We start from the raw sequence: 27,000 nt of genomic DNA, 5'->3' as shown, positions 1-27,000 counted from the left end.
GGGGAACATGAAAACAAAATGAGACAAAGACGAAGAAAGTGAGACGAAAAAAGAGGTTCAGCAATAAGCATGGGTAAGAGAGAGAGAGGGGGTAAGAGAGAGATAGAGAGACAGAGACAGAGAGACAGAGTGAGAGCGAGGGAGCGAGAGAGAGAGATATAGAAAGAAAAAGAGAGAGAGGAGAGAGAGAGAGAGAGAGAGAGAGAGAGAGAGAGAGAGAGAGGGTGAAGTAGGAGGGGAAGGAAGTAAAGGGAGGGGGTGAAGAGAAATAGAGAAAGGGAGCAGGATTTCTGATTTTAGCGATAAGAATCAAAAAGAAACAAAAAGACACTAGTGAGTTGATATGAGGATAACTTGTGGGCATAGTGAGAAAAGAATGTATGAAAATATTGTAGGATGATGATATAATCAAATCAATAAATAGAGGATAAACAAGAAATTGGGATCAAGATTAATAAATTAGATAGTCACTGAAAACATAATTATGACAATTCAGCAAATGCATAACATTGGATGATTTAACTATACTTCGATATTTTTTTAGGAGTTGATGAGTCATATACGACTGTCATGAAGTTCCCTAACAACGCCATAGCAACGCTCTCAAGTAGTTTCAAAGTTCAGTATCCAAACGATGCCGTCATTATTGGAACAAAAGGGCATTTGCGGGTAAGAAATATTATTATTAATATACTTATAAATGCACGTGCCTGTTGAGAGCTAGAAGTGCCTTAACTATGTGTTAATAATGTAGTAATACAAATAATAAAGTAATAATAATAATAATATTAATATTAATAATGATAATGACAATAATGACAATTATAATGATAATGATAACAACAATAATGATGATAAGAAGAAGAAGAAGAAGAAGAAGAAGAAGAAGAAGAAGAAGAAGAAGAAGAAGAAGAAGAGGAAGAAGAAGAAGAAGAAGAAGAAGAAGAAGAAGAAGAAGAAGAAGAAGAAGAAGAAGATGAAGAAGAAGAAGAAGAAGAAGAAGAAGAAGAAGAAGAAGAAGAAGAAGAGGAGGAAGAAGAAGAAGAAGAAGAAGAAGAAGAAGAAGAAGAAGAAGAAGAAGAAGAAGAAGAAGAAGAAGAAGAAGAAGAAGAAGAAGAAGAAGAAGAAAAGAAAAAGATGATGATAATAATAAATAAACAACATTTTTACGATAAACGTCATATAAACTACAGTGAAACAAAAATGATATCATAATGCAGTACTTTATTGCGTCTTTAAAAATAATACTTAAAAATAATACTGTAAGTGATTTCGTTAGTTACTGGTAAGGCCCTTTTAAAGCCCGTCTGCACCAGCTTGGCCAGGGGATTAGACCTCCCTGCAAGGTCACTGACAGATGGTTATCTCATCAAATCAGCTTTCGATTAACATAAGAAAAAGGAGATCACGGGGGACCAACAGGCACCGATTATGCATTGTTTGTTATATAGAGGGCGCAAATAGCTACAAGTAGTGCAGTTGGGCTTTAAAGAACGAAGTACTATTATTTCTTGTTTCTCTTTCTGTTATTTCCCAGATACCTGCTCATTTCTGGGCTCCAACTGACCTGGTATGGACGTCACCTAGCGGCGACCCCATCGAGACCTTTCACTACCCTCTACCTAAACCATCGCAATCAGGGAAATATGCTCATGATGATCTGTCATGTGGTTTGCTATATGAAGCAGATGCTGTAAAACAAGCCATTCAAGAAGGTAAAACTATTTGGACAGGGGAGGATACAGAGGGAGAGGGGGTCGTGGTGGTTCAAGAGGGGCGTGCACCCTTTATTGTTATTATTATTATGTATTTGACCAATCGGAAAACATGCAATGAGTATAACAATCAGATAATATATAGACATTTCATAATACATGCAAACAGCTTTAGGAAAGTGGAGAGGAGAGAGAGATAGAAGGATACAATCTGCTGGTCAGGGGTGACAAAAGCAATTGAAATTGCTATTACTCGAAAGCATGTCACCCCCACAGTCTGCCTCCTGGAAAATTAAGAGTAAAGAACAGAATAAGAATTCACAATATGAGATAATAAATATATATCAGGATGAAAATAATTTGAACAATTACCATTATATCCTTGATTACTTTCATTACATTATTTTGTCATTACAGTGGCTTTACGTTCATTACATAAAACTAAAAAACTTCAGAGGGTAAAATCCATGGTATGCTCGTACAATATTTTATATGCTATATCTCTCTCTCTTTTTATCGTTTCGCTTCATTTTTTCTTAGACCCCTATTTTATTTTCGAGTTCATGAACTTTCCGTATAATGAACCTTGTTTCATTTTCGATTTTACAAACCCTATCTGATATTCGAAATGATTAAGTTTTCGGACCAAAGGCACCATCAGAACAATCCAAAATTCTCGGAAAGGGTGGGCACTGCACCCCTCCCCGCGATCCTCGCACGCACTTGAATGAATAGGGACTTGCACAACGACAACGTGGATTGCTACGATCGACGTCCTTTTAATGCACTGTCTTGAATGGACGTCACACGTATCAGTCCACGCAAATCTAAAAGTCCCTAATGTCAACAAAACTTCAACTTCTTTATTTGTTTTCATTTTAGGTAAGAAGGAGCATGCCCTCATGAGTTGGAAGGAGACAGAACTAATTGCTACATTGATGGAGAAAGCTCGTCGAGATCTCGGTGTTGTGTGGGTTCACGAAGGTCAATCAACGGTCATCGTTCTTGCATGACATTCATGTCAAAATCACGATCTTCTTATCTAAAACATCTATGAATTAAAGAAGGAACATTTAGATGGTTGGGAAAAGGAAAATTGGCTTTGAACTTTAGTCACGCCAAACCAACTTATATGACCAACCCCAATCAAACGGTCAAACCGACCTGTGGCCATAAGGGGTAGTTCGGTCTATAGAGTACCGAAGTGTGACGTCATAATTGCAAAGTTGTCAAGGTTGCTGGTTATGTGCAAACAATGGTGTGGTGATCACACCAGCCCCAAACATTAAATTTGCCCTGCTCCAGCTCGTTGCTTGAATAATTTCACCGTTATCCTCATGTGCATGCGATTGTGACGTTAGCACTTCGGTACCCTATTGTCTGGTATCGGCCTCGTCGCTATGACTTTAGGGTTTCATCATACAATAATTCGCTATGGTTAACTAATAATATTTATAATCATCTATTTTAATCTTTGAAAGATATGAATTGACTTGGAGAAGCCCTTCTTATTTCATATCGTAAAAACAACTCCAAGGGGGTGTTTCACATAGATCCTTAGTTGAACTTATCTCTAAGTTGGACTTAACAATAATTATGTAAAACCGTTAGCATCTGAGAAAACATTTTGTAAAAAAAAAATTTTAAGGCATAAAATGTTGATTCGAATCATTCATATTTTCTAGTATCAAGGAGATTTTATGTTCGTGATGTGGAATTTATAAAAAGTCAAAAATACTTGAATTTTCGCTTTTGAATATATTTTATTTTAAGGCTACAAATGGCTTTCCATAACTTTTAAGTCCAACTAAGAATTAAGTTCGATTTAGGATCTTTTTTAAACACGCCCCAATGAGTAGTCAATGAAAATTTATAAACGCTGTTTATTTGTTTAGAAAAGTGGATAGATTATACCGTAAAAATTACTGACGGAAAATATCCAGAAGTGAGATTGAACATGCTAATATTTTAGAACTCGATACAACTTTATTTAATGGTTCTTTGTTTTTTTATATAAGTGATGTGAGATTTTTTCTCACGGATTTCACGCTTTTTCTTTTTCAAAAATATTAAACAACATCTTATTTTGAAACGACAACCTGTTATGGCGTCTTGGATTTGCTCTTATACGACCAGAAATGAGACATTTTCTTGTTTATTGAAAAAAGTAGTCATGCCCTTTTAATCGTCTATACACTTGATAACTATTGAATTACATATGCATTTCTGCCATCAGTTTATGAGAAGATTCTCATACAGAATTTGTTTTCTTTCCGTGATAAGTGATATTTTCTTTCTTTTGTTATTGTACATTTTCATGTATTGCTCAGTTATTTTTTGATACTCTTGTTTTCCTGGAAATGAAATAAAATATAATAAATATATATTGTATATGTTTATCCATGTTCAGAAATTGCTCATGTACTGTGATGTCATTACATTGTCAATTTAAGGAGTATGGTTCAGTTGGGATTAACCTCCCTAAATTAATGTTGCATTATGTATAAGACATTATATAGAAAGTGTATTACAATATATTCTGTTGATATGGACGGCATGTCATTATCACTCGTGCATGGTTCTACCGACTCTACTGAAAAGAAGGAGTAAGAACAAGTAAATAACTGCATGTAAGACATATTCTTTATAGTAAGGGCAACTTTGAATTAGCAGATTTTAAAATTTAATGAAAGTTTAATGCCGTACTTTTCCAAGAGGTTTCTGAAATATGTAAGTTAAATTGATTCTTTTTAGGACATTGTTTGTTTATTTAATTGTATTTATGTTTGTATTGAGATAGAATGATATTGCATTCTTTGCCCACACAATTCAAATGATAGCCGCATTACACTCCCTCCATTTGATATTATTTGCATAACATTGACAGCGCGGAACGTGCATTCATAAATTCCCACGTGTAAAACACTTCTTCAACAAATAAGCCTCGAACAATTCATAATAAAAATGAAATGAGCTGGACATATACACCTAGGGCTAGGGAATATAGCGTATACTTTAGTGCCTTGGGTTCTGTGTTTTTTGTTTAAAGTCCTTACACAAAATCAACTAATGGCGGAATCACTTTAACGATGGTATGTTTGTCTAAGAGCTATTGACCCATACTCGTGCAGACTACCGATCAAAGTCCTGTTTTAATTGCTAAGATTGTTCAGATAGTCTCTTCAGTTAACTTCAGTCTATATAAAGAACACTCCCATTTCCATACCAGTCATATACCATTAAACAAACTAATAAAACGATCATTGACTCTTTGACAAATGCTATAGTAGCGTGCATGACTTGTGTAGGACTTTACAAAAAGTTAAAGCGAATTATTGCTTCCGATCGGGCCCTCGCCTCGCTTACTTTTTGTGATTTTATCTAATTATATATATTGTGCATCATCGAGCAAATCACACCATCTACTCCGACTTGGGATCCATGAACGATTAGATTCTGTTCATCAATAGTTTAGTTGTATAACCATTAAACATTTACATATACTTAAATATTCAACATTCAACATTCAATATTGAATATTCAAGCGCTGTTGTAAAAGAATATTTGGGAGGTTGCAGGGTGTGGGGAATATACTTGCATTCATTTTATATGTGCCTCGCTGAAATGCTTTTATAATCAAGAAATAACTGGGGCCACTTCCCAAACTCCTCTCTTCTGTACTCCTGGGGGAGTTTCACAAAGATCCTAAGTAGAGCTTAACTCTAAGTTGGACTTAAAAATTATGGAGAGCCATTTGCAGCCTTAAAATGAAATATATTCAAAAGCAGAAATTGAAGTATTTAAGACTTTTCTTAAAGTCCACATCAAGAACATAAAATCTCCTTGATAATAGAAAATATGAATGATTTTAATCAACATTTTATGCCTTTAAAAATAACTGTTAAAAAATATTTTCAAAGATGCTAACGACTTTCCATAATTGTTAAGCCCAACTTAGAGATAAGTTCAAATTAGGATCTTTGTGAAACACCCCCCTGGTCACAATCTGGTATCAATAATGTAATCTTTGACCACACTTTTAACCATGATAAATATCAATTATGCACATAAACACCCCTAACATTTTATGTCTGAATTCTATGTCATGAAATAGAAATTAAACCATTTTGTCAAAAGTTATAGTTCGCTTCTTTATTTTGTTGACTAAACAATTCAAGACATGTTAAAACCTCAAACATCCCTCAACATATTCAAGAGTAAATAATTATGTGTGTTTCAAATTTTAACTCATAAAAATATTACGAACCGAATGTTTTGATTATACATTTGAAAAATACAAATACTTGCTTAATATTATACATTTGTTGTGCTATTACCATTGTTCCATTTTACTTCAAATTATGATATATTAATCTTTCGAGGAGTATTTCAAAATGATTAATCGTTTTCTACTTTGTTTGATTGACTATTGTAACTGTATAGCTGGCAAACGAAGTGCATCTCGAAGTTTGTTTAAAGTTTGCATCATGATCACGAATAAGTCAACAAAGAATTAGGAATCAAGAATTTATTCTAATCAAGGAACACGAGAATGCCTTTTACCATGTTTATATAGTAGCATCATCAATCATGATCTTTAAGGGTAATGGATGATCCGTAAATAATGATGATTTGAAAATGCAACTACCACAACTTTCTGAAACCTTAATGTTCTCTTCTTATCGTATCACTCTGTTATTTCGAGCCTAGCTCTTCACTTTATAGGGCAGTTAACATCTTAAGAAGTATATGCCCACTCCCTTTCTAAGGCTTCGAGAGAGAGGAAAAATGGAACAGAGGTAATATTATGACCAATCGACTTAAAGATGTACTTTGTTAAATCAACACGTGTGTTCAGCTCAGGAAACGAATCCCCATTAACACACCATCTCTGCACAGAACGTGGATGGACGCAGCGCTATAAAGACGGTATTTATTGGCTCCAAGTTAGCTAGTGCACGGCCAGTGATTGCAGGAATAAAGTTTGATCTTTATTCATCGACAGAAAAGAAATTCAAGTCGTAAATCTCAATTAATTCTTAACTCAGATTTAGATCCTCTTAACATGCTAGCAAGGCAGAGATACAAACATAGTAGTTCAGTTTAGTGCTATGAGGACGGAAATTATTGGCTCAAAGTTCGTCGTTGCGCTAGTAGTAATTATAGGTACAAGCTTGCACCTTAGTTCATGAACATCGGATTGTGATACCCATCAGATGGCAACATTAGCTTAAAGTTCTACTTCTTGTTTCTAGAGGCTCCACTGACTTCAATCTTTGGAAGAGCACCACAGATGAAATACACCGATTTCCAAGGTGACATAATTTTATTGGAATTGATTTTTGGAATACTGCAAGAATGTCTTCGACTTATTTCGGATGATCTGACGGAGTAAACTTCCCATTTGGTTTATAGTTTACGAACGTTGTCTATAACATTTCCACTCAATAACGTCAATTTCTTTTTTAAAGACTTTTCTGAGGAACGCATTCAAAAGACACTTGCAGAAGTAAAAATGGACACTTACCAGAGCATACTGTTTTTGTGTTACTAATGTGCTAGCTGCAAGCTGATTTAATCACCGCTTAGCTAATTATTTTAAGGGAATATTAACTTGAACGGAGGAGAATCTCAGAAAACATGTCGGCATCGGATCTTGAAGCGAATCTCGATTTGGATGCTACCGATATTAACCCTGACGTAGATCTCAAAATAAAGAACATTGACTTGAGTGTTGTCTTGGAATCCCGAGCTCCGCTTAGATGGGGGATCTGTGCTACGGGCCTCATCGCACACGATTTCGTCGCCAGTCTCGTGGGCCATGAACACCAGCATGAAGTCGTCGCCGTGGCGTCTCGATCGCTGGATCGCGCGAGGAAATTCGCAGATGAATTCAAGATCGACACCGCCTATGGAAGCTACGAAGAGCTTGCGAAGGATCCTAAGATAGGTAAGAGTATGTTTCATGCAGACTAATACGTTGGCGACAACATAGGGCGGATCCAGAATTTTGTAAAAAGGAGGGCACATTACTATCTTTATGTCTTTGAAATAGGTATATTCCTTCAATGACCAGGAAAATAATTCAGGGAAATTATAGTACAATATTATGTAAAATATCAAGGTGAAAATTTCCGCTGAAATTGAATGCTCTTCATATGCCCCTATTTTGAAATATGACGAGAAAGGGCTGAAAACCAAACCTTCGTGCCAGATGTGTATGTTTCTACCAAAAATTAGTAATTAATTTCCAGAATTTCTATTTTCTTGGTTTTTTAAATCAAGGGGGAGGGACTTATATACTTACAACATGTAACTTGTAAAAAAAAAAACGCCAGTGTCTTTAAGTTCATAATAATTTCTCCCCCTTTCTCTCTCTCTCTCTCTCTCTCTCTTTCTTTCTTCTCCCTCCCTCCCCCTCTCTCTCTATCAGACATTGTCTACGTCGCCTCAATTAACACCCAACACCGCAAGCACTGTCTACTCTTCATAGAGCATAAGAAACACGTGTTATGTGAGAAGCCTATGGCACTAACAGTACGGGATGCACAAGAGATCCTCAGATCGGCAAAGCAACATGATGTCTTCTTTATGGAGGTATAGGCGTATTTTTTCCTACCATTTTTTCAAGTAATAACGATTTGAAATATCTACATGTTTAACACGCAATGGTATAAAGAAAACAGTTAAGAACTTAATATTATTTTGTTTATACTGTGTTTAAAGGGATTGGGTAACTTTGTCTCAGATTCTGAAACAAAATCCTGGATTTAGCTCATGCTGCAATGATAATTACAAACCTTTAGGTCAGTCAGGAACCCCATGACTTTTACAAGCCGATCGCCTGTGTGATTATCAAGATATTTATGATTGGAAATCGAAATCAAATTTTGCGGACACCTAAAGATAACACGTAGGGCCGTGCATCTCAGATTTATTATTGTTAACCCTACAAAGTTTACGAGTGAATTCTAGGGCAGAAAGTTAGTTAGAAAAGGCAAGGTCCTTAAAAAGAAGAAGTGAAGAAAATTGGAATATGAGCTTTTAGTGGTGAAAGAGCATGTCATTGTTGATAGGTGCTCTGGATTCGTCTTGTGGTGGTCTTTAAAACAAGGATTATGTGCTCAGTTTCAAAAGAGATCCAGTTGTGAAAGAGGGGGGGGGGGGGGTCAGACTGGGTGACACAAAATCACAGAGTCATATAGTTTCATTGATGACCTTCTTGTTTGACCTGGCTTGTTGTGCCCTGGCTACGCCTATATAACCCAAGAAACTGTTAACACCCTGGCTAAGAAGTACCTGAAACAAATTTGTGAAAATTCCACAAAAAACACAAGGATTTTTAATGCCTGATAAGAGAGGGCTAAAATAAGCCTAAATTACTTACGAATCAATTTTCTTTTCCTTTTTTTTATGATTATTATCATTATTATTATTATTATTATTTTTTTTTTTTCCGTTTTACCAGGGAATGTGGACAGCTTTCTTTCCAGCGTGCGAGAAGATCCGCGAAATCATCACATCCGGGCAACTTGGTGACGTCAGAGCTCTTCTGGCGAACTTCGGCCAGAATATTTCACACGTAGAACGCATCTCGAAGAAAGGTGAAAAATGATTATTGAAAAAATAGTCAGTAAATTAAATTAGTAAACCTAATAATTCTTCGCGATGTATGTATCGTAAATGAGAAGTTTAAATAGTTGGTAGGAGATGAAACTGCCGTTGATTCGATACCGATAGGCCTACAGCACTGATGTTCTTTTATCAAGGTATTTTTTCTACATTGTTACTCTTCACCCAGGTGATAAATGGATACCTGGAAGGATGCGAAAGTCATTGTAGATTGTTCAGCATTGCGAGCGTCTGTTAAATGGCGCCTGGCTCAAATGCTCCCCAGGGAGTGGAGAATTTGCATAGATTGTGTGCGGGCAAACCTGAATCCGATGACTAGGGTTATACATACAAACTCTGGATAAAAGCGTTTAGAGACACGATTCTTTTTTTTTTTTTAAGTCCTTAAACCCATTTTTACCCATTGCAAATCAGCGCGACCCGAAGGTTTATAGTTCTAATCAACGTCTTTAAAATACGTGCCTAAGTGCAATTTCAAATGTATTATTTCTCGTAATGCCTGTATCTTCAGAGCTATTAGGTTAATGGCTCTGAAATGGACTATCCAACCGTTTTATCATTCTACTATTGTTATATAAGACTTTGATTTTGTTATGTTGTGTTATTGTTTTTTATGATGATTTTCGGAAATAAAAAACAACAAATAAACATTAAAAAAAATCATTAACTTACTAAAGAAACAATGTTCATCAATATTGGTTCTGTTACCATGGTTACTGTCTTCTGCTCCTAGATCTCGGAGGAGGTGGTCTGTATGATCTCGGTGGATACCTGGTCTATTGGGCTATCATGGTGTTTGGTAGAGCTCCTGTATCATCATACACTCATGGATTCCTGAACACAGACGGTACGTACTGGTCGAAACCGGTTTTAACCACTTCCGTTGCTATTGATATTAAACTATTTAAACACAACAATTTAAACATACCTGCTATACTGGGCTATCATGGTGTTTGGATTCCTCAACCAAGGCGGTATGTACTGGCTGAAACCGGTTTCTACCACTCCAGTTGCTATTATTATTTAACTATAACTATTTAAACACAACACTTAGAATATACGTGGTCAATTGGGCTATCGTGGTGTTTGATAGAGCTCATGGATTCCTCAACCAAGGCGGTATGTACTGGTTGAAACCGGTTTCTACCACTCCAGTTGCTATTACTTTTTAACTATAACTATTTAAACACAACACTTAAAATATACCTGGTCAATTGGACTATCGTAGTGTTTGATAGAGCTTCTGTATCATCCTACACTCATGGATTCCTCAACAAAGGCGGTATGTACTGGTTGAAACCGGTTTCTACCACTCCAGTTGCTAATACTTTTTAACTATAACTATTTAAACACAACACTTAGAATATATGTGGTCAATTGGGCTATCGTGGTGTTTGATAGAGCTCATGGATTCCTCAACCAAGGCGGTATGTACTGGTTGAAACCGGTTTCTACCACTCCAGTTGCTATTACTTTTTAACTATAACTATTTAAACACAACACTTAAAATATACCTGGTCAATTGGACTATCGTGGTGTTTGATAGAGCTTCTGTATCATCCTACACTCATGGATTCCTCAACAAAGGCGGTATGTGCTGGTTGAAACCGGTTTCTACCACTCCAGTTGCTATTACTTTTTAACTTTCAAAATATAAATAAAACAATTTAAACAAAACACTTACAATGTATCATTTCCATTGAATCTTCACCCATATTAATTCAATTGATTTTGATTATATCAAAACCTTATAGTACTTTTAAGTACTACATAATAAACCATTCCCATTAACTTCTAGAAGTTTCTTTCAAAATATAATTGCATCGTCAGTGCTAAGTATTATCTCTAAAATTGAGTAAATGCCCATTCCCTTCATTCGATGTTATGTCTTTTTCAGGTGTGGATGAGACCTACACGACTACAATGCTGTACCTAGGTGGCGCTATAGCCACGCTCACGTGCAGCACCAAGGCGAACTATCAGAATGACGTCACAATAGTGGGCACAAAAGGACGAATCAGGGTAACTCACGTACAGACTTCTTCAAACATTGCGTTAAGTTCGCAAAGTTAGTGACCCCCCCCCCCCCCCCCCCCCCTCTCTCTCTCTCTATTCCTAAAATCAACTCTGCCAGCAAAGTTTAAAATTTTCATTGTCTAGCGACAAATCTCAGACATTTATGACCGCCCCCCTGCCTTTTTGAAATCGTTAGTTAGAAGCAAAGTAATGATAATGATATTGGTTAAATGAATTAAAAGAAAAGGACAATATCAATATCAAGTATCAAATATCAATATCAATACCCTATGCATTGCCTTTAGATATATCTTTCGGATTAGCTAATGCGTTTTTGTATTAACATTCAAGTATTAAAATGTTTTGAAAATTGAGCTATGTTAGTTTTTATTTTTAGATTAGCCTTTGCGATCCTTCAGCCACCCCAACCTAACATATCAAATTATGTCTTGACAGATTCCAAATAACTTGTGGCATCCATCTAGCTTTGAATGGATCAACGACGAAGAGGAGTCGACTTTCTTTGAGTTCACCTATCCCCTCTCCGATCAGTCGTATCAATTCGGCAAGGAATGGTCGGCGATGTTCTACGAGGCTGAGGCGGCCAGACAGGCAATAGCGAGAGGTTAGTCTGTTTATAAATATTTAGGAATATCTCTATTTTTGGGAGTCCTTTACTTATTGTCCTTAACTCACAAAATATTTCGGGGTATGACATTTTCTAAGGTGCCCTGCAATATAACAATTCTCTGACAGCAAGGAAGTAAGCAATAACAAAAAACTTAGGTATCTCTTTGGGGGGGGGGGGGTGAGGGGGCACGTTTTCATTTTCATATTGGATGTTAGAATGCAAGATGAGGTTTTGACCGTAGCGGTGGTGGTGGGGGTGGTGATGGTGGAGGGGGGGGGGGGGGAGGGGATGGGTACGTTGCTCCGTATGAACCGCTACTATCCTATCAGAACTTTGTAGAGTCTTCGTTGGTATATACAGGCAGGATTCTTTGGGAAAATATACGAGGGGCGGGGGCACAGTTATTTTTTCCATAATATATATGTTTGTAAAGCCCACTCGCCTAGCTCCATAACTCCCTTACCATTCATGAGGCAAACTAGATAGAATCCTCGTTATGGTGTATATACAGTTAACAAGTTAATTATTCATACTCCTCGTAAATTTGATGCTTTTTGTGTTTTTCGTAACTCGGGAAAGAAGATGGACTGGTTGAATTAGGGTCATTGTTGAATGTTGTGAGATCATTGAGATAATATAAGATTTAATGTGTCATTTTATTAAGAAACGTAAATAGGGAAAAATCCATTTACGGCATACCTTTAAAAAAATTAATGTAATGGGTATAAATAATTTAGTTCTTAACTGTATATACCGTAAATGCCATTTTTTATTTTAAGAAATCCATTTCTCCTCTGTTTGTCTAGGTATGAAGGAGCACCCCCTGATGAGTTGGAAATCTTCTCAGCTCATGGCTCGACTTCTAGAAGACGCGAGAAGAGATTTACGTGTGAAGTGGAACGATGAAGACCTTCCGTGAAACCTGGGCCACGCTATCGAGACTGTTTTTATACTACTTTTCTGGGCCTGGTCACACTCGCCATCAGTTTAGAAAGGAAGGATATAATACTTAATGTCGATCAGAGGTAGAACAGAAGCGAGTAAAACAAGTTTTGTGTCCAGCTTGTGACGCATTGTTATTCATTATTTGCACAAAAGCGAAGTTTCATTCGTAACATTACGGACTTTTAGATTTGCACGTCGACATAGTGGACTGCTACGTGTGACATCATTTTAAGGCAATGTGAAATCCTTTTAAAGCCCCACTGTCCTACTTGTAGCTACTTGCTCCCTCTATATAGAAAACTTCCCCAATCGGTGCCTGTTGGTCCCCCATGATCCTCTATTTCTTATGTTATTTCAGAGCTGAGTTGATGAGATAGCCACCTGTCAGTGACCTCGCTGTGTGGTCTAATCCCTCCTGTCGACGTGTGAATCTAAAAGTCCCTGTTGGCGCATTTGCACATGGGCTATATTGTCAATCATGAGACAATAATATTAGGGGTGGTATTTATTAAACTATTATATTTTCAGTACTTTGTAAATTGCATGGATTCAACTGATACAAGCTTTCAGGATGAGCTGTACGTATGACAAAATTATCTAATTGTACATATGCAAAGACCAGCAGTAATATTGATTACGAAATAACTTGATATTTTCAAACAAAATTGACGCAGAAGTTGTAGTCAATCAGGCAGGGCCTTAATGTAGTTATAAAGTTATTCTGAAATATATGGCGAACATTATGATTGAAAGGATTATCATTTCAGAAATATAAGTTCTACAGAAATTAAACATACACAAACGAAATATTGATTCATAATTTGAGGTTGTTTTGAACAGAGGAAAAAATATGGTAAATAATGTGAAGCATCTGACGACCGAGGGCGCTAGATTAGTATGGGAAGCAGAACTATCAATGCGCTGATGGCTGGATGGGGTGGATAGATTGGGAAGGGTGTGAGAGAGAGAGAGAGAGAGAGAGAGAGAGAGAGAGAGAGAGAGAAAGAGAGAGAGAGAGAGGGGTGGAGAGTGAGGGAAGGAGAAAGAGGGGAAGGGAGGGAGAGAGAAGGAGAGAGAGAGAAATAAAGCGAGAGAGAGAGAAAGAGAGAGATAGGGGATGGAGAGTGAGGGGAAGAAGAAAGAGGGGAAGGGAGATAGATAGATAGATAGAAAGAGAGAGAGAGAGAGAGAGGGGAGCGAGAGAGAGAAAGAGAGAGGGGGTGAGAAAAGAGAGAGAGAGAGATGTTTTTTTTTGGGGGGGGGGGTAGAGTGGGCGTCTGATGTGGAAGAAAGAGGGGCCCTTTTGTCCACATTATCTCTCGTCCTCCTGTCTTTTGATCCCTATTACTGCATCTACTGCCCTTTCATCTCAATATTCTCTGTTTTAATGCATGGTCCTTTCTTTTTAGTGCTACGATTTTTTTTTTAATTCGGTCTTGTTGAGTCTTACGGTACTTGGGCAGAGTTGGCTCGTCAGCGGTTATGACCCTGTTGGAAGTAAAGTCATGAACAATCATTTCTTCTTATTATTTTTCTTCTTCATAATCCTCTCCTTCTTCTTCTTTTTCTTCCTATTCGCCCGTTAAAGGCGAAGATTAGTGAAGACATAACCTCGATGCAATCAGATCAAAATGGATCTTGACTTGAGAAACAAAAAAGAAAAGTCAAAAGAGATTTAATTATTAGGTAGACCCAAAGCTGCCAAAACGTCCCCACCCCACACCGCCTTTAAAAAGAAAGAAAAAAAACCTTACAGGGCAGAAAAATAGACCACTGCCACACCTTCCGGTGCTACGACGATATACATAGATATATAAATGTTTCTTTTTTCAAAAGGGGAGAGGGTCGAATTATCACTGTGCTACTTTCACAATCTGCACGTATACCATTCATCTAGACCAAGATTTCGTCATCCCACTACCCCCTCTCATCGATTCTACCACCCCTTCTGACCTCAGGGTATTAAACAGGTCGTCCTTTCCTCCCATTCTTTAACCCCCCCCCCCCCCTTTCCACCACCACACCCACCTCCCTGCCCCCATTCACCCCTAAAAAAATCAATACATGGTGGCAGATCGCTGAACTGTGTGTGAAACGCAGGGGGCGGTCGTCGTTACCAAGCGTTGCTATGAACGAGTTTTAAAGCTGCTATTGAAGTGATTCAAAAGGTTGTTCACGCTTCAATACGATGAGAGATAATAGAATACGCGAGATAATGAATCCTCTCCACTCAAAGGATTACCACCCTCATGCCAGATATTTTTCAATAAAAACAAGATGGCAGATAACTGAATCCAAGTCTCTCGATTGAAGCGTTTTACGATTACTTTTGGTGGAGTTTAATCAAACGGCTCGACGGTAATGACTTTGGTTTAGCACTCTGGTGTAAAAAGACGATTCATAAAGCATAACTTCGCAAGAAACAGGTAATTATGAAATGTTTTTTCTGCTTTTGGTATTATTTGCATTAGATATTGGATAGGTTTCTATATGTGTTGTGCATTATGACGGTGATAACCACACTTTCAGAATTAGATGTGTGTTATGCCCGGTGTTTTGATTTATTGCACTGACATGTGTACCCAACCTCGCACGGAGATAATGAAACTGAGCTCTTGTGAGTACAGTATTAACTTCGATATTGGAATTTGAGCTCATAAGTCTATACTTACACCATTGATATGACGTTGTGTGCTTATTAACCAACTTGAATAGCGTACAAGACAGTGTGTTATGCTACATAATAATATTATGCATAGTCATAGGCCTATAGGGATTTTAAATTATATATTTAAGTTTAAATACGATATTCATTAAGCCTCGAAACATATTTCATATCGCATTAACTAGCCTATGTGCATCATCATGACTTCGTTTGTATTTGTGTGTTATCAAGATACGATACAATATCATGTCTAGCGCATAGATGGCCTAAGTTATACTTATTATCACGCGTTTGCTAATGGCTTCAATATGAGTGACCATCGCCCAACCTATTTTGGATGATAAATCAATAATAATGTTCGTCATTGCCATGGATACGGACTAATCAACAATAATTGTAATGATAAACCACATATCTATAGGAACGGGATAATGGGGTGCTGTGTAGAAGTAGCTGTATGGAAGGTTCTGAGATTTTTTGGAATGAAAATGCAACCCCAGTAGAGAAAAAAAATGCACCAAGGTGCCTGATCTTAACCCATACTGCAAATATTAACTGACGCTTCGGTGATTTAAAATGAAAGCCGCTGTTTGTGAAGTTTTGAGGAAAAACAAAAATGAGCTCTATTTAAAAGAGTTTCCTTTTTTTAAGAACATGAACTGCACTCAATACTAGTGTTTTCATACTCGTATCATATTTCATTGTGGGATCACAAAAATAATGTGTGCTTTCTGTTCGTAAATACACATTAAGTTTAATCAAACATGAACATTTTGCAAACATATTTGAACCTTGCCCCGTATAAGCCTCTTTTTTGGTTTAATACTAACTGCTGAATTTGACACCAGATACATGAGAAAGAATACTGCGGTATAAGGGACATTTGAAGATGAAATGAATTTCCTACCTTTCATTTACAATCAACACAATATAAGGGGGAGTATAGACTTATAGAATATAAGGACCGCATGAATTGCTTGATGACATTGTATGTGGTGTATTCCCTTTCCCTCTACTTTATATTTTAATATTCATCGATTTACCCGTAATTATCGTTGTTATTAGAACCATCCGGAACTATTATGAAGCGAAATAAGAAACATATAAATTAAAGTAAAGTGTAGAAAATGTACACATTAGTAACAGAAAGGGCAATTGATCTCTAAATGTTAAAAATAAGACAAAAAAGGAATTCGGAGAAAATTTGTTGTGAGTTAAAAAGAGTTTAACAAATGAGTTAACATTAGACCCTTATTGCTTTCACCAGTTTACATGTACAGTACTTTCATTTGAAAGAAATGATAAGATGAAGAAAGCTGTTTTGCACGCAAGTCTACCGTGACGGGTGCTACATCAGAATGGTTTCGCACGATCCTCTGAATGTCACACTGAGGTGAAGGTCACAACTTCTGACCTCCTGCTTTCCCTTCCCCGGCCGCTAGTATTGAACTTAACCGAATTGAGGCTAGTCTGTTTTGCAGACACCCTTCTTCTACAAGGACCACACTCTTTGTTTCCCTTGAAAATGGTTTCTCATTGAAACATGTACTAAAGGAACCTGCATACAAAGACCACTTTTTGTGTTTCCCTTGGGCGGTCGCTGTAGACAGGTTTGACTGTATAATGAAAGTATTATAGAAAGGGCGAGGCCAAAAACCGAGAACTAACTAGGAAGAGAACATAAAAATGAACCCTGTAACATACAAACCGATTTACTTTCAATCGTAAAAATCTATTATATATTTTGCTGTAAAAAATGTATCATACCATGCATGTATTGTATCTATCTGTAACATAATTAAACGCAAGTTGCTATTTTTGGTAAAGTAATGATTGATCGAAGGAGATACGATTAATGTGAAGGAGATAAATTGTAGGATTGATTTTAAGGAGAAACGATCGGGAGTAGAATAAAACTGCAAGAGTATACAATAGTTGCAAAGAACAGGGATATGTGAAAAATTTGTTGGAATTAAACCTCCGATAGAGAAGGAGATATAAATGGTGAGAAAGTAGTGGACAAAAAAGAAGAATCGGGCCTTTCGAATTTTTTGATAAAATCTGTATTCATAAAACAATCAATATACAGGTAATAAGCATGATCAAAACTGTGTGTGATTGTGATGCTAAGCAATAGAAATAATGATATCAAATTATTTTCGTGTCGATTCAAACAAAATATGTTCATAATCATTGAGGAAGAGTTGTATATAATAATTACGATAATCGTTCCAGCGAGTACTACACCACACCCTTATTACCTAGCTCATATTCCACATAATGTATAATACTGCATGGTACATGTGCAAGATTCGCTTCAACGAGAATATTTTAGCAACAAACTCAGATGCAGAGCTTATCGATTAGAGGTTCGTTAAAACTATCACGACGAAGAAAAGCCCTCCACCTCATCGAACGATGGTACATCTCTCAAAGCATAATAATTATATGCGAGAATATCTTTTAGATAGTTTAAAAGCAATAGCGAATTCATCGGAGAAAAACTGCAACTCTCTGGTTTGGTCACGTTTGAGTTATGAAATATTCAAGGTACATTATAGCTACTTAGTTCATATTTCAGAAAGGTAGTACGGGTTATATGTTTACGTGAATAGTATCATGATGTCATGTTGAACATGAATGTTGAAAAATGATTCGTCTCGCAGCTTGAGGTAAAGACAATATACAATATCGTTGTTTATTTGGATGAACTTACTTGAGAAGAAGGAAGCGAGGGAAGTACTATTTTGGAAACGTCGCGAGAGGAAAGAGAAAGGAAGGAGATGGGAGGGAGAAGGGGAAGGAATAAATTAAAGTAATTGAAACAGTAGTCGGGAGAGGCATTAAGATGAATAGATTATAGAGTTATATGTGTAAGCCCTAGACAACGATAACAAAGTGGAGAACATGGTGCGGGGGGGGGGGGGGTAGATGGTCAGGAAGGGGGTACAGGAGAGGGAAATTGTGAGTGCATGGGGTAGGAGGATGGAGAGAAATTTCAGAAAATGAGAAAACACGAGGCAGAGAGAGAGAGAGAGAGAGAGAGAGAGGGGGGGGGGGTAAGAGTGGGTGAAGAAAGGGAAATGTCGAATCAGAGGTAACTTTTCGATGAATATTAATTGAAATTTATCCGTTGAAGCTATACGTTCATCATGCTCATTATGGGAGGATGGATTAATGATAAAAAGGCAGAAAGTACATATTAAAACTGTAAAATGCATTCAATATAGGTGATACGTATAGAGAGAGAGTCCTCTGCTTGACATCATGCTTTGCGAAGAGAAGGCAATCGAACACCTTGACAATATCATATTTTTCGTTACTGCGGATGTATAAATCATTATTAATATCATTAAGTTGACGCACAGCTGCTAAACACTGTAGAACGCTTCCTGTTCCATAATCAGTATTGTAGTCTCTCTATCATCACTTTTCTAGTTATCCTAAAAATTGATGTCACCATTTCAAAAAAGGATTTACGACACTTACTCCTGCGTGTCAATCTCCTACACTAGCGGATTTCTATTTTTTTTAGATTCAACTCTATACAAAAAAACTATAACTAATTCTAAACCAAATTGAACCTGTAACCCAATAGGAAAAATACCCTAACCCACTGGGGCATCCAGACCTTTGCCTTAGGAGGGCAAAACATTTCAACTTAACTGATTCGTCATTAGTAAGGAGGGTTTCAATTACCGGGGGGGGCATCACCCACATTGACTTATTTTAGGAAGAAAAAGTAAGTCTTTTGATATTATATCTACACTTCATGCGTTTGTTGAGTTACAGTGATTCCTAGTTTTCTAATTACTAGTGAGATTTAATTTCGTTTTCTTGGTTGAAAATTTGTCAGTAGGGGCAAATCCCCCCCCCCCCCCCCCCCGCTCTGCCTCTCCTTTGCCCATCCTAAACCTTTGACGATATAAAGCCCGGAATAACTGTCTATGATGTAATTTCGTCGGTTCACCTTCACACACCTTCATTTAAATGTTTCTCTCTCATTTCTAATATTTCATCGCGCCATCGGTCATCTTTTATTAACAATTTATTAATGGCTGGGCCACAGAAAACAACGGAAACTATGATAGGATGTACACCTGCCTATTAAGGTTGTGCTATTGTGTGTTTCCATCGCTTGCCATCCGTCTATCTACCCCATATCGCTTGTAACAAAAGGAGTTGCAAATATGAAATCCAGGGAAAATGTATTCGACCTATTTCCAGGTCACCACGTTATACATCGTTTACTTGGAGACAGAAGGGCGTTAAAGCCCCTCTAAAGTGTTGGGAGCCCCAGAAATTTGATGGCAAAATTTAATTTACATTGTATCATAGTGTGAAAGAGGGTGTCATTTAACCCTTTTCTGCAAGGATTAAAAAAAAGGGTTTGAAAACGAATATTGATGAAGGAATACCAAATTTAGGTTTTTCTGCGTACAACAGAAAAACAAATGCACTAAACTGACAAGCCGTTTTAGTGGAAAATACGAGACAAAATTGAGCTTGAAATGGTTAATTTTGTTCTTGTAATAATTGTTGAAAGACTGGTTTGACATGACAGGGGGGCATTTTGTTTACAGATTTTTGTAAGCTATAAACAGCGTGGTCATGGGGTGTGGTACCCATCTCATTGTTTGTAACATCGCAAAGTGATTTTCTGTTTCAAAGGCATGACACAGTCTGAGAACAAGCTGGGTTCGATACAATTTCTGTATACCACGCAGACGATCAATGCGACGATCAATATCCGATACAGAAGGGGCATTATATCGGAATGAATCGCTCGATTAGCCTGAGGCGATAGATCCAAACATAGTCTACATACGAAACCCTGCTTTTGTTATTACTTTAAATCAAGATAAAATACAATACCATTATCGATTTACTTAAGAGGGGAACATAATAATTCAGTATGAATTGAAACGAAATTGATATAAAAAGCCCCATCTATGATGTCTCTTATCAAAGTGTTAAAATAAGCAGGTAGACTTTAATTTACTCTTCAAAGTTAGGACAAACATTCGAGTTTGAGAAAGAGAAGTCATTTCAAATCGAGAGCGTTGATAATTATAATGGCATACTTCTGCTGATGGAAATTATTGATCGACATTAGTCGATACAATGTCATTCTGAAGCAAATTAGTTTTTGGCATACCTTACTGGATGTTGATCAATTTCTTGATAAACTTTAAGAATATCATCGGGGGCTAGCATATCAGTTGAAAAAAGCAACTATTGAGAGTATCCCTATTTAGTATGTTGGCTTACAGTTGAGAATCCGGAATGGGGTGGAGCTGGCCCCCTCCCCCTCTCCCTTAAAAACGAAATATGAAGGGGAAAATACAATCCGCTATAATGGTTTTTAACATGTTATTTATCTAGAATACGGTCGGCTCTACTTACAAAAACACAACCCTAGGACTATTTCAATATCCTAGAGAAATTGTGTGTGTTTATATAATATAAAATAATAATTATATAGGTTATTTTAATGTTCACGCATTTCTAAAAGCGACGGACAAGGCCATTACAATTGTCTTAGGTTGATTTGTCGAAAGTAGTTGTACTCTCTAAATTTGAAAGTCTTATTTTTAAATCTTAAAGTCTTACTTTTAAATCTAACAGAGACTGATATTAGTGACGAACCCTTTGGGATTTAAAATAAGTCTAAGCTAAGACTTGAAATTTTAAGTCCCTGAAAAGGTTTAAAATTTAAGTCAATTGGATTTATATTTCAAGTCTTTTAATATTTATTTTAAACCTTTCTTGGATTCATTTCAAAAATAAATCTAAGCTAAGACTTAAAATTTTAAGTCCCTAAAAGATTTAAAGTTTAAGTCAATTGTATTTATATTTCAAGTCTTTTAGATTTACTGGTCTAGCTAAGCCATTAGAACCATTTGGTAAAACTTCCAACCAATTGAACGGCAACAACACTTCAATACTGGTACGTATGTATTATCAATGTAAAGGCATCGGTAATAAGTAGACTTATACATAATTTAATTAATCGAATTTTTTTTCATATACTTGTATTTTATTGAAATTATTTTAGTTCATAGTTAATGTTTCCCTTATTCATGTTTAATTAAATGGAATTCATACGAAGTAGCGAAATGTCCTAATAACTTGTAATTTATATTTGTAGTATTTTCGAAATGAATTGCATATACCTAAATCATCAGTAATTAAGAAATATGCTGTAAATTCAGAAAAATTGTTAAAAAAACATAGATCTGCACGCACCCCATATTCAATATGCAAATTAATTGGTGTCAGCTGGTTCAACTGGAAATATGCCAACAGTCAGTCATCAACAGGTGCAACTGGAAATATGCACATCTTATTGGCGAGAAGTTTAAGTCTTTCCAAGATTTATATCTAGAAGCTGGTTTCGATAAAACTTTTAGTCAAATTTCCAATTTATTAAGTCTTAAAGACTTGAAATATTTTAAGTCTCAAAATGGATTTAAAATTTAAGTCCTAGAAATTAAGAGAGTATACGTCACTTTTTGAAACGTGCGAACATTACGTCATCCGAACACATACGAAAAGGTTTTGAAATTGCCACTGAGTTGATTGGTACATGTAGTTTCGATCATGTTATTGATTAATTCCAAATTCCATTTAGACGTTTGAAACTTATATTTTGATGTGTTTGGTTACAGGTAGCAATCATGTTGCTGAACGAGGATGTGATGAAATCAGCGAGTGTTGGAAGCAAGAAAGGCTACTTCGCTACCTTCTTCATCCCGCCAGCAGAGGAGGATGAATGCGTCTTCCAAGACATCGTCAAGAACGAGAAGGAATGGCGTCCAGATACCTCCCTCAGTCACCACACAGCGACGTCATCATCGCGGTCGAACCGCGGCTCGAGGTCAGCGAGAGGACGGGCAGGTCAACGCGTGAGAGGAGGCTTGCGAGGTAAGAGTGCGACGAGGAGCATCGATTTGGAGCTCGATGACGCTGATCCTGAGAGAGATCGGAATCGAGTGAGTACGGCGAGGAGTTCGAAGTCGGTGTTGTCCTGGGGTGGTTACTCCGAATCAACACCACCGCCTCCACCCTCTAGATCAGCCATGAGGAATCCTACGGGTGATGGAAGACGTTCGATCAGTAGAGGTCAATCGACCAAGTTTGCCTTCGACCAGGGAAAAGCTTTCGCTACTCCTATAGAAAGGACAAAGAAGACTTGCGAAGTGATTCAAGATGCGAATCGCGGCAGTGGTGGCGATTCTAAAGAACGAACATGTAGACCGTACAGCAGCTACACGGTGTACCAGAAGCGAGAGAACATTGCCATAAGCCCCTATGGAGAGCCGAACTTAAAGGGAGCTGCAGGAAGGTACCGAGAGCAGTATCAAACCCTTACCAACTCGGTGCCACCGCCGAACGACACTTCAAAGGAATCCAGAGACTATGTCTTCAAGAAGTTCTTTGAGAACCTGACAGCGCGCTCCAGTCTTGCTTGCCGCTCTCCCATCGGAACACTGAAGAAGCCGCCTCCGAAGCCTGTCCGAAAGCCGAGTGCGAAGCTGAACTCAATGATTGATCATCTGCACAAACAGGCCAAAGCCAGGATGACAAGTGTCCAGAAAGATCTACCAAGTGATGGCAAATCGGAACGCAGAAATCATGGTGTCGAATACGTCATAGCGATGGAGTTGTCTCACAACCTTGAGAAGCATCGTATGAAGCGATCATACAGTTTCCCTAGCCTGCCAACTGTCGCGGTAGCCGCAAACACAACGATGCGGTTAGACGCACCGCGATTGAGAACTCAATCAGTAATCCACCTCACACCCGGTGAAACATCCATCCGAGGTGGAATCGAGACAAATGAGTTTGACTCAGAACGGAGCAAACGCGGACCAATCGCATGCATTGAGCGTAAACCGCGTGTGCGGTCACCACCGCTTTCTAAACTCTCACGTGACCGCTTCTTACCTGAGGCGATCAAACGTCGCGAGGCTGAACGTCAGGAGAGTCTTGCAGGGCTACGCATTACCGCTAACACGCCGGTCACGGATTGGAAGACGGAATCAGACCGGCGACCGAAGTCATCCTTGACGGCGACGACGAAGATGCAACTCGACTCTCTGGCGTCAAAATCGTTTGAAAACGTAAATGACATCGACGACGAGCGAGTGGACGACGTTGGAGATGAATTTGATGATGAAAACCTCGATGATGATGATTGCGCTGTCGAAGAATTGTATAATGATGACGAGCATGAGCAAGAGTCAGGTGACGAAAATACTCAGGAACCTTCCTTTGGAAGCGATGCTGATAACAATGTTGAGGAAGATAAAGATGAACATGCTGAAAGTGAAAATGACGCCCAAAACCCTACCAATAACGAATCCGAAGTAAACCCTTCACATTCCACTGATGTGGGTGAAAACCTCACCGAGGATAAAGAGGATCTGGGAATTGTCTCACAATCCCTTGAGACGGAACACCATTTGAATAACGTCACATCTGAAGTCACCAATGAAGAGGGAGAAGAAGATAAACTTGGAATTGCAAGAACCAGCAATGAACAGTTTCCAGTTAAAGAAGATGAAACTGATAATTCGTAGAAATTAATTACTATTTCTCTTTGGAATTGCACCTAAATCATTATCATTAAAGAGTTATCAGTGTCAGTCAATATCAAAATGATTATTATATCTTTTGATGAAATAGCATACCAATATGTCCACAAGCACTTATCCTATCGTTGACTAAAATTGGCAATTAAATAGTTAAGAAGGTAAATCGTTAAGAAGGTAAATCGTTGTATGAAATTTGTTAATCTTGATTTTGAATTGATTGATTTTTCTCATTATTGTTCTTATCATTCTCATTTCTCTCTCTTCCCCCTCTTTTTTCACTTTCTCCTTCCTCCTCCTTCTCCTCTGTCTCATCCTTTCTCTTCCTCTTTCTTCTTACTCTTATTTCTTTGTCTTCACCATCTTCTCTATTTATTGTACTCCAGACAATTCAATGTCACCAAGTGTGGGACGGGGTTCTTATTCGTCCTCTTTAACCTTACCAGTATTGTTTTCCCTTTCTATTACATTTCATTCATTTCTTATTAGCCCCGTTATGATGATTGAATCGATATAGGGACGAAGATATTTAGCTTCTGATTTGTTCTGACTGTTTAATATTTCCTATGAATATTTCATATTGGTGTCAATCCTTGATTGTGATCCTGTAAATGTTCTTGGATGATTATATCTATCAAGATATTTCCAGAGTTATCGGAGAAAAGTGCAATTTTAGGTGATATGAGCGATGTATATTTCTGAAGGAAAATCAGAAAGATAATAACTATGAATTAATTCTTATTGTAGAGTTTAAAGACCTGTCATAATCACTAGAATAATTAGTTCATGATAGGTTCCACAGGCATGTAACCATGGTGACGCGAATGACAATCAGAATAGGAGTTATGTTTGTAAAATTATTGTTTTTAACTCACTTCGCATTCCATATTGTAAATTTGTTTTCGTATCGATTCGTTAAAATAACTTTGTTTCTTTGATATGTAACGAAGTCTTGTAAATCTTTGTTTTATTATAATGAATTTCAAAAATAGATTACAGCACAGGGGAAAAGGAGAAGAAACTTTGATCACATAAAATTAGGACTAGGAATGGTGGATAAAAGAGAAAACCTTGCGTTGATAAGCCTACATTGATAGTACGGCAAAGATAGATTAAATTATGTAGGAGGTAGATTGGAAAGAAATGGAGAGAGAGAGAGAGAGAGAGAGATAGACCTAGAACGATATATAGAGAAAGAGAAAGAAAGGGACAGAGAGAAAGATTATATAGGGAAAGAGAGACAGATAGAGAGAGAGAGAGAGATAGACCTAGAGCGATATATAGAGAAAGAGAAAGAAAGGGAGAGAGAGAAAGATTATATAGGGAAAGAGAGACAGATAGAGAGAGAGAGAGAGACAGATAAATAGAGAAAAGGAAAGAGTTTTTTTAGGGGGGGGGGTTAAGACTGAATTGTCAAGGTAGAGGTAGATATTAGAAAGAAAAAAGGAAGAGAACGAAGGAGAAGGAAAGAAAATGGGGAAGATTATCATCATCACCACTACCATCATCATCATTATTACCACCATCACCATCTTCAGTATACCACAGCCATCATCATCACCACTACCATCACTCATCATCACCATCATCATCTTCAGTATACCACAGCCATCATCATTACCACTATCATCATCGTCATCTTCCTCCTCATCATCATCACCATTCTCATCAATAATATCACTTCTTCCAATCACACTGATGTTATCATCCCTGTGTTACCCCAATCCAACATCAGACTCAAGAGACGTGCTTTCCAACCATCTGAGTACATCGTAGAACACAATACACATTAGAAATAAGGTTTCGGGTGCAAAATTTTGCAGGTCATTATTTAATTTTTATTCATTTTTTTCTCTTCCTTTAATCATATCACAGCACAAATAAAAATTTCTCTGTGCCAATGTATAATCCACACACAGTTCTTCATCGGAGTATCAACCCATTTTGCTGCTACCCGCTGTCCATCTGGCAGTGTTACATGTAAATGACGGCCAGTAGCATTACCATCTGCTGGAGCTCAGCGAAAAACGGTCAATACACCAACATCCAAATTCTCCCTTTCCTCCTTGACAACAGAACACACCAATTATCTATTTTTCTTTAAAATCTCACAGAGTAACGAGGGTGGTTTGGACTCAAAAATATTCAATAAATTACAGATAAAAACAGTGAACTCCTATATCTACAAAAGAAAAACTGAAAAAGACTTCAGCTCCAGCACAAACATTCCAAAAAGAGTGAAACGTGACTATAATGCACTACAACGTTCACCTAGTACACTAAAGTATTATAAATAATAACCACGTAACATACGGCATCACAAAGTATCCATGGCAACATAGTTGGGTCTAAGTACGTGGTCCGGGGTTTGTAAACTATCTATGGCACATAGGGAGGAGAGGGTCGTTTACAATGGACGGTGCAACATTCAAGTTGATTATAAATAACATGGTTTTACCCGATACATATTCACATACATGGGACTATTGAGAAATCTATGCATCTCTTTGCATTGGGTTCTACAGCCTGTTAATCCTGATTAGCGCAGGCTATGACTGCTTATCTGTCAGTGAAAACAGGGTCACATTGGAGTACACAATTTGGGTTTAGACTACTAGGCAGGTTTACATGCACCATAAATAACATTTCTTCACTTTCAAATACATTAACTAACAGTAGTCCAAAATGCAGATTGATAACACTATGCAAGCATATAAAGTACATGTACATACACACTTTTATCTAAACAAGATATATCTTTCTTTTTCAGTACTGACAATTGACTTCTATACACCACCG

General features: G+C 37.4%; 2 protein-coding genes across 2 annotated transcripts; both read left to right on the top strand.

The window, feature by feature from the left end:
• Positions 1-6,419: 6,419 nt before the first annotated feature.
• LOC581189 (trans-1,2-dihydrobenzene-1,2-diol dehydrogenase) lies at positions 6,420-13,189 on the top strand. Its single transcript, XM_011679324.2, has 7 exons — positions 6,420-7,665; positions 8,149-8,312; positions 9,184-9,319; positions 10,081-10,194; positions 11,245-11,369; positions 11,820-11,988; positions 12,801-13,189. Exons 1-7 carry the CDS (start codon positions 7,356-7,358, stop codon positions 12,911-12,913), a joined length of 1,131 nt encoding a protein of 376 aa, XP_011677626.2. The 5' UTR covers positions 6,420-7,355; the 3' UTR covers positions 12,914-13,189.
• Positions 13,190-15,174: 1,985 nt separating this feature from the next.
• On the top strand, positions 15,175-24,260 carry LOC764064. Its single transcript, XM_001200252.4, has 2 exons — positions 15,175-15,365; positions 22,276-24,260. Exon 2 carries the CDS (start codon positions 22,285-22,287, stop codon positions 24,187-24,189), a length of 1,905 nt encoding a protein of 634 aa, XP_001200252.2. The 5' UTR covers positions 15,175-15,365; positions 22,276-22,284; the 3' UTR covers positions 24,190-24,260.
• The last annotated feature ends 2,740 nt before the right edge of the window (positions 24,261-27,000 follow it).

This window comes from Strongylocentrotus purpuratus, unplaced genomic scaffold, assembly GCF_000002235.5.
Source record: "Strongylocentrotus purpuratus isolate Spur 01 unplaced genomic scaffold, Spur_5.0 spur5_scaffold_17, whole genome shotgun sequence".
NCBI classification, from domain to species: Eukaryota; Metazoa; Echinodermata; class Echinoidea; order Camarodonta; family Strongylocentrotidae; genus Strongylocentrotus; species Strongylocentrotus purpuratus.
Note: the sequence above shows the minus strand (reverse complement) of the source record. Positions and strands in the feature narration are given on the sequence as shown.